The sequence below is a fragment of the Pecten maximus genome, chromosome 3 (assembly GCF_902652985.1).
Source record: "Pecten maximus chromosome 3, xPecMax1.1, whole genome shotgun sequence".
NCBI lineage: Eukaryota > Metazoa > Mollusca > Bivalvia > Pectinida > Pectinidae > Pecten > Pecten maximus.
This window is the reverse complement of record NC_047017.1, coordinates 29,625,453-29,639,492: the sequence shown is the minus strand read 5'-3', so window position 1 is coordinate 29,639,492 and position 14,040 is coordinate 29,625,453. Positions and strand designations below refer to the sequence as shown.

Here is a 14,040-nt window from a genome sequence, read left to right as displayed (position 1 = left end):
AGCTGACAATATAAAAATCGCCGAAGTTGTGCAAGACTTCTTGAGAAGGTCGGGGAGATTCGACTAACTATCACTTCCTAACTTCCCCCTCTCCCCTTCTTTTCATGCCATTTTCCTATAATTACAAAAACAACTTAATCCAAAATGCTCCATTTATCCATATGATATATAAATGTTGGTTTTTTTCTAATCGATTAAGTATAATTGAATTCATTCCAAACATGTATAGGTCCTGTTTCTGATCCTTCCCGATCCGGTCGGAACATGTGAAACGGATATAATAGAAGGAAACAGAGAGACCCAGAATAATGAAACTTTGCACGGGATGTGATGAACATTTAGTACAGAACAACTTGTGCCGTCTGTGTCGGGAAAAATCGGAACCCTGCAGGCTATTAACTTTATATGTACCTACCTGCCCCCCCCCCCCCCCCCCCTCTCTCTCTCTCTCTCTCTCTCTCTCTCTCTCTCTCTCTCTCTCTCTCTCCTATAAAAATACTATTTCTGGTATGTCAATTATTATATTTTCGTTTCTTTATCACATTTTGAATATTTGTCTATGTCATCATGTGACTATGTTATTGTTTATCGTTGTGTAATTATTATGGGAGAAGTCGTTTATAAGTTGGTAAAATTTGCTGACTAATCCCTTTGTCATTTTATGTCAATAAAATATGTTTAACCTGAAGGTCTATTCAGTCAAATCTATTATTAATAACAGCAGGAGTACCCCAGGAATCAGTGTTGGGTCCTGCCTTATTTCTAATTTATGTTAACGATGTTGCTGACAATATGTTAAGTGTAAGTAGATTGTTTGCAGATGACACATCCTTAAGTAAGCTCAGCCAGAACTATACTCAGGAGGTTGAAGCATTTATAAATCACGATGTAACTTTTTTTTGAAAATTGGTCTGATAAGTGGTTTATGAAATTTAACGCCGAAAAGCTACTCTTTATTTTTTCTCAAAAAGACGAAACATATTTTTACCTGATATTATTTTCCAAAATGTTACCTAACCTATTAGCTACTCAACATCATAAACATCTAGGGCTCAAACGATGGTAGTTGGTCTTACCATATTGATTGTATTGCTAAATCAGCCTATACGAAATTAATACTACTAAAAAACTCATATGTACAGTGTCATTGTTTTAATATAAATACTATAAAAACATATATCCGTCCCTTGTTAGAATATGCATCATTAGTCTGGGACGGCTGTTAACAACGTACATTTTGTAACAGGACTCGGAAAAAACTCATGAAAGTTCAGCTACTTGTAGCTCGAATAGTTACCGACTTACCAGTATAAACAATTATGCATCAAAGTAATCAATTTATTTTGAAACAGGACGGAAATTACTATCAGAACGACGTAAACAAAACAAACAAACAACTCTATTCAGAATCCAAAACAACATGTCATCAAATTACCTATCAGATCTACCAAACTTACGCTCCGAATCAGCTGCTTATGCTTCTCATAATTAGAACGGTTTCACTATACCTATCGATATAGGACTGAATTACTGAGAAAATCATTTATACCTTCTCTATATCCAAATGGAACTCTATCGCCGCTAATATAATGTCTAATTCCCTTACTGCCATTTAAAATGATTTAAAACAGGATATCATTTCAGTTTCAAAATTCCTCATTTAACAGTTAAGTTACACACAAAACTTCGAAATGGAAAAGTTCAACATTTTATTTTTTTTATTCTTGTTCATTGTATCAAGGGCCAAGAAATTGTCTACTACATTATGTATGTAAACATAGAAGTTGTAATATACATATCACAGATGATGTTTTGATCGAGGAGCAACCGACTGTTCCAGGAGAGATAACTCCTACTCGTATTGCTCTTTGACCCGGAAGTTATCTGTCAGCCTCGAAGTGGCACAAAATAAAAACCAGCTGGCGATTGTCACCCAGTCGCCACGGCGATACCCATATAAATTCCGAATTTCACCTCTTCTGATCCCAAAATTATGGAGGAATCAAAGAGCAGTGAACCATCTCGCTGTCCGTGTGGCTTTTGGGGGTAAGCATATCTTGCAAATCCATTTCTGAAAGAAAATTTGACAATGGGGTGGAAACCTAATCTCGTCATTCTTGACTTGTCCGCACAGCTCATGTTTTTATTTCGTATCTAGTCGAACAATTTCGTTTTGACTCTGCCTAGTATCCGTGTGTGGTTCTAGATCTCTAACCTCCGTTCTCGTTCATTCCTTACACTCACTGAACATATATTTCCATGCTCATTACTTAACCATGAGAACAATTTACATAAATAGACTAGAGACTGACTTCCTATCTACCCCCCCCCCCCCCCCCCCCCCCCCCCCCCCCCCCCCAAACTCTGTTATCCTTTTCACTGTCTTTTCCATGTGTGTACAATTTCAATTGTAAAAAAGTTGAATTTTAGGGGCAAACTTGACGTTCGAAGTACTATGCAGTGAAAAGCAACCAACTTGATGAGACAAGATATACCTATGTTATAAATATATAACGTTATATCAGAGACATATATACAGAGATTGGCAGCTCTCTATTTGCCCTTGTGTTTACATAGTGGCCCCTGACCTTCCCACAATCCTTTGCGGTCTCTCGGTTCAGTCTTCACTAGACGCCATATTGGAGAAAACTTGAAAACCAGACACATAATTATCGATAATTTCTATTTTATAGCTCCAATACTGGCACACATTTTCCAACAGTCTCTAAATACTGGCGTAGTCCCTCTTGACTGGCGTACAGCACATGTTTCTCCTATATATAAAAAAGGTTCAAAGTATGATGCAGAAAATTATAGACCTATTTCTCTAACATGTATTTGCAGCAAACTCCTTGAGCACATTATTGTCAGCAGCATAATGTCTCACGCAGACCAACATAATATCTTATACCCTTTCCAACATGGTTTTCAGCAATTTCGATCTTGTGAAACCCAACTCCTAGAGTTTGTGGAAGACATTACAAAAAATATTGACAAAAATAAATGTACCGACGCCCTCATCCTTGATTTCTCGAAAGCATTCGACAAAGTCAGCCACAAGCTCCTATCTCACAAATTGAAACAGTATGGTATTGTGGGTAATACACACCGCTGGATTGGAAATTTTCTAGAAAACAGACGCCAGTCAGTAGTCCTCGGAGGCGAACATTCTTCACTTGTACCAGTAGAGTCAGGGGTACCCCAGGGGTCGGTCCTTGGACCAAGTCTGTTTCTATTTTATATAAACGACATGCCCCAAGGTTTATCCTCCTCTATCAGACTTTTCGCTGACGACACTATTGTTTATATCACTGTCTCCTCAGACAGGGATGCACAAACATTGCAGTCTGACCTAGACAAACTGGCAGCCTGGGAATCTAAGTGGAAAATGGCATTCCATCCTAAAAAATGTAATGTCCTCTCCGTTACCCAACGTAGAAACCCAGTGCAACATGAGTACTATCTCCATGGCCATTGTCTAGAACATGTGGATAAAGCTAAGTACTTGGGAGTTACCATCCAACAAAATCTTAATTGGGGCCCCCACATACAAAACATCTGCAATAAAGCCAACAAAACACTAGGTTTTCTAAAACGAAACTTAAACATCAATTCCATTTCTGTGAAACAGCAAGCATATAAATCATTAGTTCGGCCTTCAGTAGAATATGCTTGTACAATTTGGGACCCACATCTAAAAAACGACATTGACAAACTAGAAATGGTCCAACGACGAGCCGCCCGCTTTGTGACACACAGGTATCACAACACATCCAGTGTTGGCGATATGCTCCAAAGACTAGGCTGGCGTAGTCTTTCAGACAGGCGTAGGGATGCCAGACTCACTATGCTGTATAAAATCACACACAGCCTTGTTGCCATCAACAAAGACAATCATCTCACCACTCAAAACCGTCAAACTCGACTATCACACTCCTTTTCCTATCAAGTCCCGCACTGCCGCACCACCTGTCGTAAAGAATCTTTCTTTCCAAACACCATATCCGAATGGAACAAACTCCCTCCTGATCTCATCTCTGCAAACACTATTACTGCCTTCAAATCCCAGCTCTCTTCCTACAAATATTAATTTCGTCCTCAATGTACATAGTTTTAACCTGATAATTTAGTGCTACTTCTTATTTTTCCCTTTAAGCATAGCGCAGATCATTGACAGCATCTTCATAATGTTGAAGGAGGTCAACAATCGGTAGAAGTATTTGAAATCATCACCAAGATCCAATTATGTGTTTTAATTTCATTAATATCAAAGTGCAGAAGTGTCATCAATATGAAATATATCACAATTTGCTGTCCAAGTGTTTGTTCGACATGTCGAATAGGACCCAATGGATTTTCGAAAATACGAATAAATGACAACAATGTGCATGATCAATAAGACTATATCCCATAAGTATGATAGTTTTTGGTTAATATGGTAACTTTTGTAGTGGCCTAAATAAAACGATGTGCTTTTTGTGTGCGTTTAAAATTGACAATGTTTTGGTCTGACGTAATGGCGGCTTAATTACAAACTTGGACATGTCGAATAGGACCCAATGGATTTTCGAAAATACAGATAAATGACAACAATTTGCATGATCAATAAGACTATATCCCATAAGTATGATAGTTTTTGGTTAATGTGGTAACTTTTGCAGTGGCCTAAATAAAACGATGTGCTTTTTGTGTGCGTTTAAAATTGACGATGTTTTGGTCTGACGTAATGGCAGCTTAATTACAAACTTGGACATGTCGAATAGGACCCAATGGATTTGCGAAAATACAGATAAATGACAACAATGTGCATGATCAATAAGACTATATCCCATAAGTTTAATAGTTTTTGGTTAATGTGGTAACTTTTGTAGTGGCCAAAATAAAACGATGTGCTTTCTGTGTGTATTTAAAATGACAATGTTTTGGTCTGACGTAATGGCGGATTAACCAGAACATGTCGAATAAGTTCCAATACATCGATACACACATGCGCAAAGCCCGATTTACCTGCGCTCGCATGTGTTTGATAGGAGACAGGACGCTCTCGATAAGGGATATGCTTGAGTGGTCACGAATAAAGGGAGCCACTACGTGTACGGGGAAATAGCGATGTTACTAATCTCTCTGTATATATGTCTCTGGTTATATACTGATCACAGTAATTCATTGATTTTGTTATGCAGCTCATACACAATAACATATTTACCTTGTACAGTCAAACCTCATTTAACTCGGACTCGGATGATTCAAAGACATTCTTTAACTCAAAAGTATTTCGCTGATCCCTCCAGAATCTTTGATATTTTCAACTCTGCTACAATAACTTGAAAATTTTGGTAAATATTACTAACCTTTCAACTTGTGAACATATAACATGTCTAACCGTTTATTGTCAGCAAAAAAAAAAACATGTTCAAGTATCAGACTTCATCAATGTTAAAAACAGTGCTTGCATATTTTTGTAAAAACTGTTTTACTATTTGAATGGTCTGAATTAAACTTACAATCCTGACAACTTTAAATTTCAGTTAATAAATTATAAATTAAAGTTTGACATTTGTGGGATTGGTATTATTACTCGCAATCAAGGTGAGAAATTTATGTCAGTTGTAGCATAGAAAAGTCACACTTAATATCCCCTTGTAAATAAATGCTTCAAATGCGAACATAATTGATAAAAGACCACATGACAAAATTGTATAATACTTGCTATATTGTGTTTATAAATAAATGATAATATATCATTGAATTCATTGATTATACCATCATTCATTGACCCACGGGAGGCTGTAAACATACAGAGGGGGATGATATTGTTTCAAGGGTTATATTATAGCTATTTCAAATGAATTTACCTGTATGTTTACCTGTTTTTACCTGTGGTAAGTAAGAAACTATGATTGTTTTGCATTAGTCTTACAAATTCATCACAAATCTCCATTTGTTTCATATATATATGAATTAGCAAACACAAATTTGATATGCAGTTTGAATTGAAATTGTAAGATATATAAATATATGTCCTTGATGCAATACATTCTATCCAATATGGACCTGATCTTATGTGTAATTATGATGTGTGGACAATGTATGCACAAAGTGCACATTTTGTTTTTGGTGCCTTATGCAACCCCACAACTGTATGTATATTTACTTAAAATCCAGTCAAATACAATGTGCTGAACTTGCTACATTATGTACGTGCATCAGATGAAGAACCCGAAAAAATATTCTGTATAATTCAGACCATATGATATGTTCGAGTGTCAGTTTAACCTGAAATATAACTGAATCTAGCTATAAATTTTTCTACAATTGTATTTCCATCTAATGAACATTTCTAAAACGACACAAAATAGCATTGTTAGCATTTGATGGAAGATTTTTATGAATTTTAACATACCGATTAGATATTTCATAGATTTTGTATGCATGTAGGTTTGAATTCCCCATATATGTTATCAAATACTGGCCAATATATGTATGATCAGTCTTACATAATATTAGTAAAGATCATTCAATGGTGGGCACCAAGATTCATCTGGGATATCATGTTTTAATTTACATTTAATTACAGTTACATGTACATGAAAATGACATTTTACTACATGCTGTAATTATATCACAAGAACTAATTAAAAAAAGCGGTTATAAATATGATCCTTGATGATGCATGGCCATGATTTTAATGTATGTAATCTATGCAATTAACATTTGTTTTATTGACTGTCGGGTGCATAAATAATTTTGTGGCATCTTTTAATTCATAATGCTGAAATTTATTATGTATTAGTGAAGTACATGTATATTTTGATAGGTTTTAGTGACAAATGTACATGTTGTATCCTATATAATTGTTTTTACTGACAAATGTATGTCCTATTGTTTGTAGGTCACCCAGTACACTTGGACTTTGCTCTACATGCTACAAAGGTAAGTAAAAATTAGAGTTTATCAAGATTCTTAAGTTTGAACGAGGCCAAGGAATAAATTTTATAGTGTTGGAATTAACATAAGTTTGAACTACATATCTAAAGCTTAAATTATAATGAACCTTAAAATATATAACTGCTACTAAAAGTGTACATCACTTGTCAAATACAATTTGTTTACCATGAAATTAAATGTGTTATTAATTTGGTACTATTTGTATTGCAGTGTGACTTTGACTGCTAGAACATGTATGCTGTACATTTTTGTGTATATTTTCATGTAGTTTAATAAACATGAACATTTATTAAGATGATACAAGAATTGATATGTATTGATTTAAGCTCAAATCAAAATAAACACTTTATAAATGGTCTATACATTATCTAAAGTTGTATGGAAGTTTTGATATATGTTGTCATTGTTTTATGTACACACGTAAGTTAACATTGTTTGTATAAATTACTGTATCTCAGATTTATTTTCTTTGTTATAATAGCACATCAAGAAAAAACCCAAGATGCATTGAAAAGTACTCCAGACCACATGCTTAGGAAACAAGGTTTATCATCAACATTTATTACTATTTATATTTTCATTAATGTTAAGTTTGATAGTCCAAGGCAAACTCGAAATAACTTCCTGGAATTGATATACTGTTTCTCCTTCTGAATATGTGCACAATATTAAAGTTGTTTTTATCTTGAAGATGATTGATGTTCTTGGAGGAAGAAAATTTCTTCTTCACTCATACCTGAAAAGGTAATTCTCTAAATTTTCTCACCCCATCTTGGGTCTGGTATATGTTGAGGATGAAATACACATACTATAAATCTATGGACCTTTGATGTACTTGTAAACGGAAGGGTCTAATTAGTCCCATTTGTCTGTCCTGTCCGTTTCTATGCATCTGTCCCGACACTTTATCACTAGCCCTCCACCTCTGGGTTGCGAGTTCGAAACCTACGTGGGGCAGTTGCCAGGTACTGACCGTAGGCCGGTGGTTTTTCCCCGGGTACTCCGGCTTTCCTCCACCTCCAAAACCTGGCACGTCCTTAAATGACCCTGGCTGTTAACAGGACGTTAAACAAAAACAAACCAAACTATGCATCTGTATGATTTTTTTTTAGCAAATTATATGTATTTTTTGTTGTATTGTAGATTCTGGGCGACAGCTGATGTCTAGGTCACATGACTTGGAGAGCACCAATAACACTCCACAACCTAGCTCATCCAAAGATAGTTCTGTGCACACCGCTGAGAACCTCTCAGAAAAACTACAGGAACATATGAAACATATACCTGTGACAGAAACCGTTTGTATAGACACTAGCAGTGAGTTACAGACAACTTGTCTTACCACCAATAAAAACTTTAACAATAGTGAGGAGAACAATGCAAATCAGAATGGAAAGTTTAGTAAAACAGATACAGCGCAAGGAGCGTCGGATGGCGGGTCAAATGACGAGGCCAGGGGCATTAAAAGGTATTCAGTTATAATGTATTAATGGGTTGATTGTTAATAATAAGGCCATCCAGGGGCATTAAAAGGTAAAAGATAATCAGGTAATGTGTTAATGGGTTGATTGTTAATAATAAGGCCATCCAGGGGCATTAAAAGGTAAAAGATAATCAGGTAATGTGTTAATGGGTTGATTGTTGATGATGAGGCCAGGGGCATTAAAAGGTAAAAGGTAATCAGGTAATGTGTTAATGGGTTGATTGTTGATGATGAGGCCAGGGGCATTAAAAGGTAATCAGGTTATGTTTTAATGGGTTGATTATTGATAATGAGGCAAAGGGCATTAAAAGGAAATCAGTTAATGGGTTGATTGTTGATGACTAGGCAAGGGGGCATTATGTGTATTCTAATTAATGCTTCAGACCTTTAGAACCTGATTCAACTCCAGAATCTACCCCAGAAAAAGGAAAACAAAAAAATAGAAAGCGCTGCTTCCAATGTAATGCAAAGCTGGAGTTAGCTCAACGACAGATTGGAAGATGTCGATGTGGTAATATTACTATTAATTTAACATTGTTACTGGACACTCATGGTGAGACACTGTTACACATACACTCATGGTGAGACACTGTTACGCATACACTCATGATGAGACACTGTTACACAGACACTCATGGTGAGACACTGTTACAGACACTCATGATGAGACACTGTTACACAGACACTCATGATGAGACACTTACACAGACACTCATGGTGAGACACTGTTACACATACACTCATGATGAGACACTTTTACACATACACTCATGGTGAGACACTGTTACACAGACACTCATGGTGAGACACTGTTACACAGACACTCATGGTGAGACACTGTTACACAGACACTCATGATGAGACACTTACACAGACACTCCTGGTGAGACACTGTTACACAGACACTCATGGTGAGACACTGTTACACAGACACTCATGGTGAGACACTGTTACACAGACACTCATGGTGAGACACTGTTACACAGACACTCATGATGAGACACTGTTACACATACTCATGGTGAGACACTGTTACACATACTCATGATGAGACACTGTTACACATACACTCATGATGAGACACTTTTACACAGACACTCATGGTGAGACACTGTTACACAGACACTCATGATGAGACACTGTTACACAGACACTCATGGTGAGACAATGTTACACATACACTCATGATGAGACACTGTTACACACTCATGGTGAGACACTGTTACACATACACTCATGATGAGACACTGTTACACAGACACTCATGATGAGACACTTTTACACATACACTCATGGTGAGACACTGTTACACATACACTCATGATGAGACACTGTTACACATACACCCATGATGAGACACTGTTACACATACACCCATGGTGAGACACTGTTACACAGACACTCATGATGAGACACTGTTACACATACACCCATGGTGAGACACTGTTACACATACACCCATGGTGAGACACTGTTACACAGACACTCATGGTGAGACACTGTTACACATACTCATGGTGAGACACTGTTACACAGACACTCATGATGAGACACTGTTACACAGACACTCATGATGAGACACTGTTACACAGACACTCATGATGAGACACTGTTACACATACACTCATGATGAGACACTGTTACACAGACATTCATGATGAGACACTGTTACACATACACTCATGATGAGACACTTACACATACACTCATGGTGAGACACTGTTACACAGACACTCATGGTGAGACACTGTTACACAGACACTCATGATGAGACACTGTTACACAGACACTCATGATGAGACACTGTTACACAGACACTCATAATGAGACACTGTTACACATACACTCATGATGAGACACTGTTACACATACACTCATGGTGAGACACTGTTACACATACACTCATGATGAGACACTTTTACACATACACTCATGATGAGACACTGTTACACAGACATTCATGATGAGACACTGTTACAGACACTCATGATGAGACTGTTACACATACACTCATGATGAGATACTGTTACACATACACTCATGATGAGATACTGTTACACATACACTCATGATGAGACACTGTTACACATACACACATGATGAGACACTGTTACACAGACACTCATGATGAGACACTGACACTGTTACACATACACTCATGATGAGACACTGTTACACAGACACTCATGGTGAGACACTGTTACACATACACTCATGATGAGACACTGTTACACATACACTCATGATGAGACACTGTTACACAGACACTCATGATGAGACACTGTTACAGACACCCATGATGAGACACTGTTACACATACACTCATGATGAGACACTGACACTGTTACACATACACTCATGATGAGACACTGTTACACAGACACTCATGGTGAGACACTGTTACACATACACACATGATGAGACACTGTTAAACATACACTCATGATGAGACACTGTTACACAGACACTCATGGTGAGACAATGTTACACAGACACTCATGATGAGACACTGTTACACATATACTCATGATGAGACACTGTTACACACTCATGGTGAGACACTGTTACACATACACTCATGATGAGACACTGTTACACAGACACTCATGATGAGACACTTTTACACATACACTCATGGTGAGACACTGTTACACATACACTCATGATGAGACACTATTACACATACACCCATGATGAGACACTGTTACACAGACAGTCATGATGAGACACTGTTACACATACACTCATGGTGAGACACTGTTGCACAGACACTCATGATGAGACACTGTTACACATACACTCATGATGAGACACTATTACACATACACCCATGATGAGACACTGTTACACATACACTCATGATGAGACACTGTTACACATACACTCATGGTGAGACACTGTTGCACAGACACTCATGATGAGATACTGTTACACATACACTCATGATGAGACACTTACACAGACACTCATGGTGAGACACTTACACATACACTCATGGTGAGACACTGTTACACATACACTCATGATGAGACACTGTTACACATACACTCATGATGAGACACTGTTACACAGACACTCATGGTGAGACACTGTTACACATACACTCATGGTGAGACACTGTTACACATACACTCATGGTGAGACACTGTAACACATACACTCATGGTGAAACACTGTTAAACAGACACTCATGGTGAGACACTTTTACACAGACACTCATGGTGAGACACTGTTACACATACACCCATGATGAGACACTGTTACACATACACTCATGGTGAGACACTGTTACACAGACACTCATGATGAGACACTGTTACACATACACTCATGGTGAGACACTGTTACAGACACTCATGATGAGACACTGTTACACATACACTCATGATGAGACACTGTTACACAGACACTCATGATGAGATACTGTTAAACATGCACTTGAGAGAAGACTTATACAAACACACACAATAAGACATTGTTAGACAGGCACTCACTAGCTATATCTGTATACCCTTAGCGTTAATTGACTTGTGACTCCTACATATTATATAAATAATGTTAATATAACTTTACTGTAAACAGTAGGATGTCTAACCAACTAAGGTATATGTGTGTCAGTATATACAAAAAGTATTTTTAATAGGCATGAAGTTCTCGCAATTTAGATGTATTTTATTTTGTAATTTATTTTCATATTGTATTTATAGTGTATGAAACACAAGATGAATGCAGCACATCATTTTAAGAAAATTGCATCACTAACTGTGTATTGTTTTTTTCTTTCAGAATTGATCTTCTGTTCATTACATAGACTGCCCGAGCTCCATAACTGTGAGTTTGATCACAAAGAGGACGGTCGACTTCAGGCTCGCCAAAAAATGGTCAAACCCACCAGGCATTTAGGAAATGAATTTAGACGCCTCGAGTCAGATTCTTGAAGAATAGCCAGCCATAAACTTTCATTTACATCAACATTTATTTTGTCTCTTGCAAACTGCCACTGTTTGAATGAAGCATCAATTTCCACTTGCTGAATGCATTTCTATATAACTATAAACTTAAAGATTTACATCAATTTCTCAGTTAATGATTTATAAATAGAATCCTGCTTTATTTAGATGTCATGTCAGTTTTCCTCCCTGTGAATATTTCTGATGTCCAAGCAATACTAAATGATCACATCCAGTTGGAGTGTACATGTGAGTACCGTAAATTACAACAATCCTCATTTAATGGCCAAACATTTTTTATGAATTTTTCTCTACATATTTTTGGACATCAAATCTGTTGTCCGTGGTTGAAAAAAAAACTTTGTATTTAAAATTATATTCATGTACAGGTTCATGCACCATGTGCATTAATTCATAACCTTCATTGACCATTTATGTCACAAAATGAAAACGCACACATATCATCATATGGAAGATTATTTCCAGGGTGCTTTTTATTGTAATATTTATTTCTCATTGTTTTTTATGCTTCTGATTTGCATAGAAACAACTATATTGTAGTCTTAAGTTTTGTAATAATATTCCTGAGAGTGCTGCTACATGAGGTTATTTTCTGATGTACATATGTGATTTTGGTTTACAATAATCAATGTGTGATAAATAAACATACATGAATATCTATTTCTTTCTGTTTTAAGTGTTCCCCGTAGTTTTTCCTTACTTTTCTACTACAGCATTTGTCTTGTAGTTGGAAGATGGATTAGTTTTATTCACTCAATCATTTTAATGGTGAATGAATAATGACTTTTTTCAGAAAAAAATTACCTAGAAATTTGGATGGATTTCGAAAATAATTTTGTATACATCTGTCTGTACTCTTGGCTCGATATTGAACATTAGATCACTCATAGTTGTCTCCCTTTGTACGGTCAAATTGTGCTGTACTTTCACTCATATCAATGATACTAATTTAATATCAAGTCTAGTTGTAGTTAATATAATTTGTGCAGACTGATTGTAGACAATGTAATGCTAATCCATTCCGAAATTAAATCCGACCTCTGGTGGAGATAGTTAGTGCTGCTGGCTCTCGTTATTTTGGTACCGGTACCTTTGTTATTTCTAATTCTTTAAAATATGTGTTTTGACTGATAATTCTACTGACTCAATGCTAGGTTGTCACCAGTATGTAACCTGTGTCTTGCCTAAGTTGGTTGTTAATTAGTACAACACATTTTTACATATTGTGGGTCGGTGTATCTCCCAGTCAGGTGGCCTAGTTTTAATCAGTGTGGGATCTCTCGCTTCACCTTTACTATGCAGGCAAGTTCTGAATGGAATTAATATTTGAATCTCTCGGACAGCAATCACTCTCAGTTTTAGCGTTTGGTTATTTGATATTAGTGGCAGTACTGCAAAGACATATTCATCTGTAATTTGCATCTGAAGCATTTCATCAAAGTAGATTTTTTTTACTTGAATGATTTATTGACTAATATAAAGCTAGTTTGATGTTTGTTCATGTATAGTATATAGGGTTATTGATACTGACATCCTCCAAACAAACCCTGGAGTATCAGGCTACCTGTTGTCTTACAAAATGATGCACACTCCTGAATGTGACATAGCTGGATTTACATGTACAGTTATTGATTTTTG

The 14,040-nt window shown here is 36.6% G+C and overlaps 1 protein-coding gene across 1 annotated transcript; it reads left to right on the top strand.

Moving 5' to 3' along the window:
• The first annotated feature begins 1,895 nt into the window (after nucleotides 1–1,895).
• On the top strand, nucleotides 1,896–13,058 carry LOC117323855 (AN1-type zinc finger protein 3-like). Its single transcript, XM_033879355.1, has 6 exons — nucleotides 1,896–2,046; nucleotides 6,893–6,933; nucleotides 7,430–7,492; nucleotides 8,092–8,416; nucleotides 8,815–8,942; nucleotides 12,218–13,058. The coding sequence occupies exons 1-6, from the start codon at nucleotides 1,994–1,996 to the stop codon at nucleotides 12,367–12,369; spliced, it is 762 nt and encodes a 253-aa protein (XP_033735246.1). The 5' UTR covers nucleotides 1,896–1,993; the 3' UTR covers nucleotides 12,370–13,058.
• The last annotated feature ends 982 nt before the right edge of the window (nucleotides 13,059–14,040 follow it).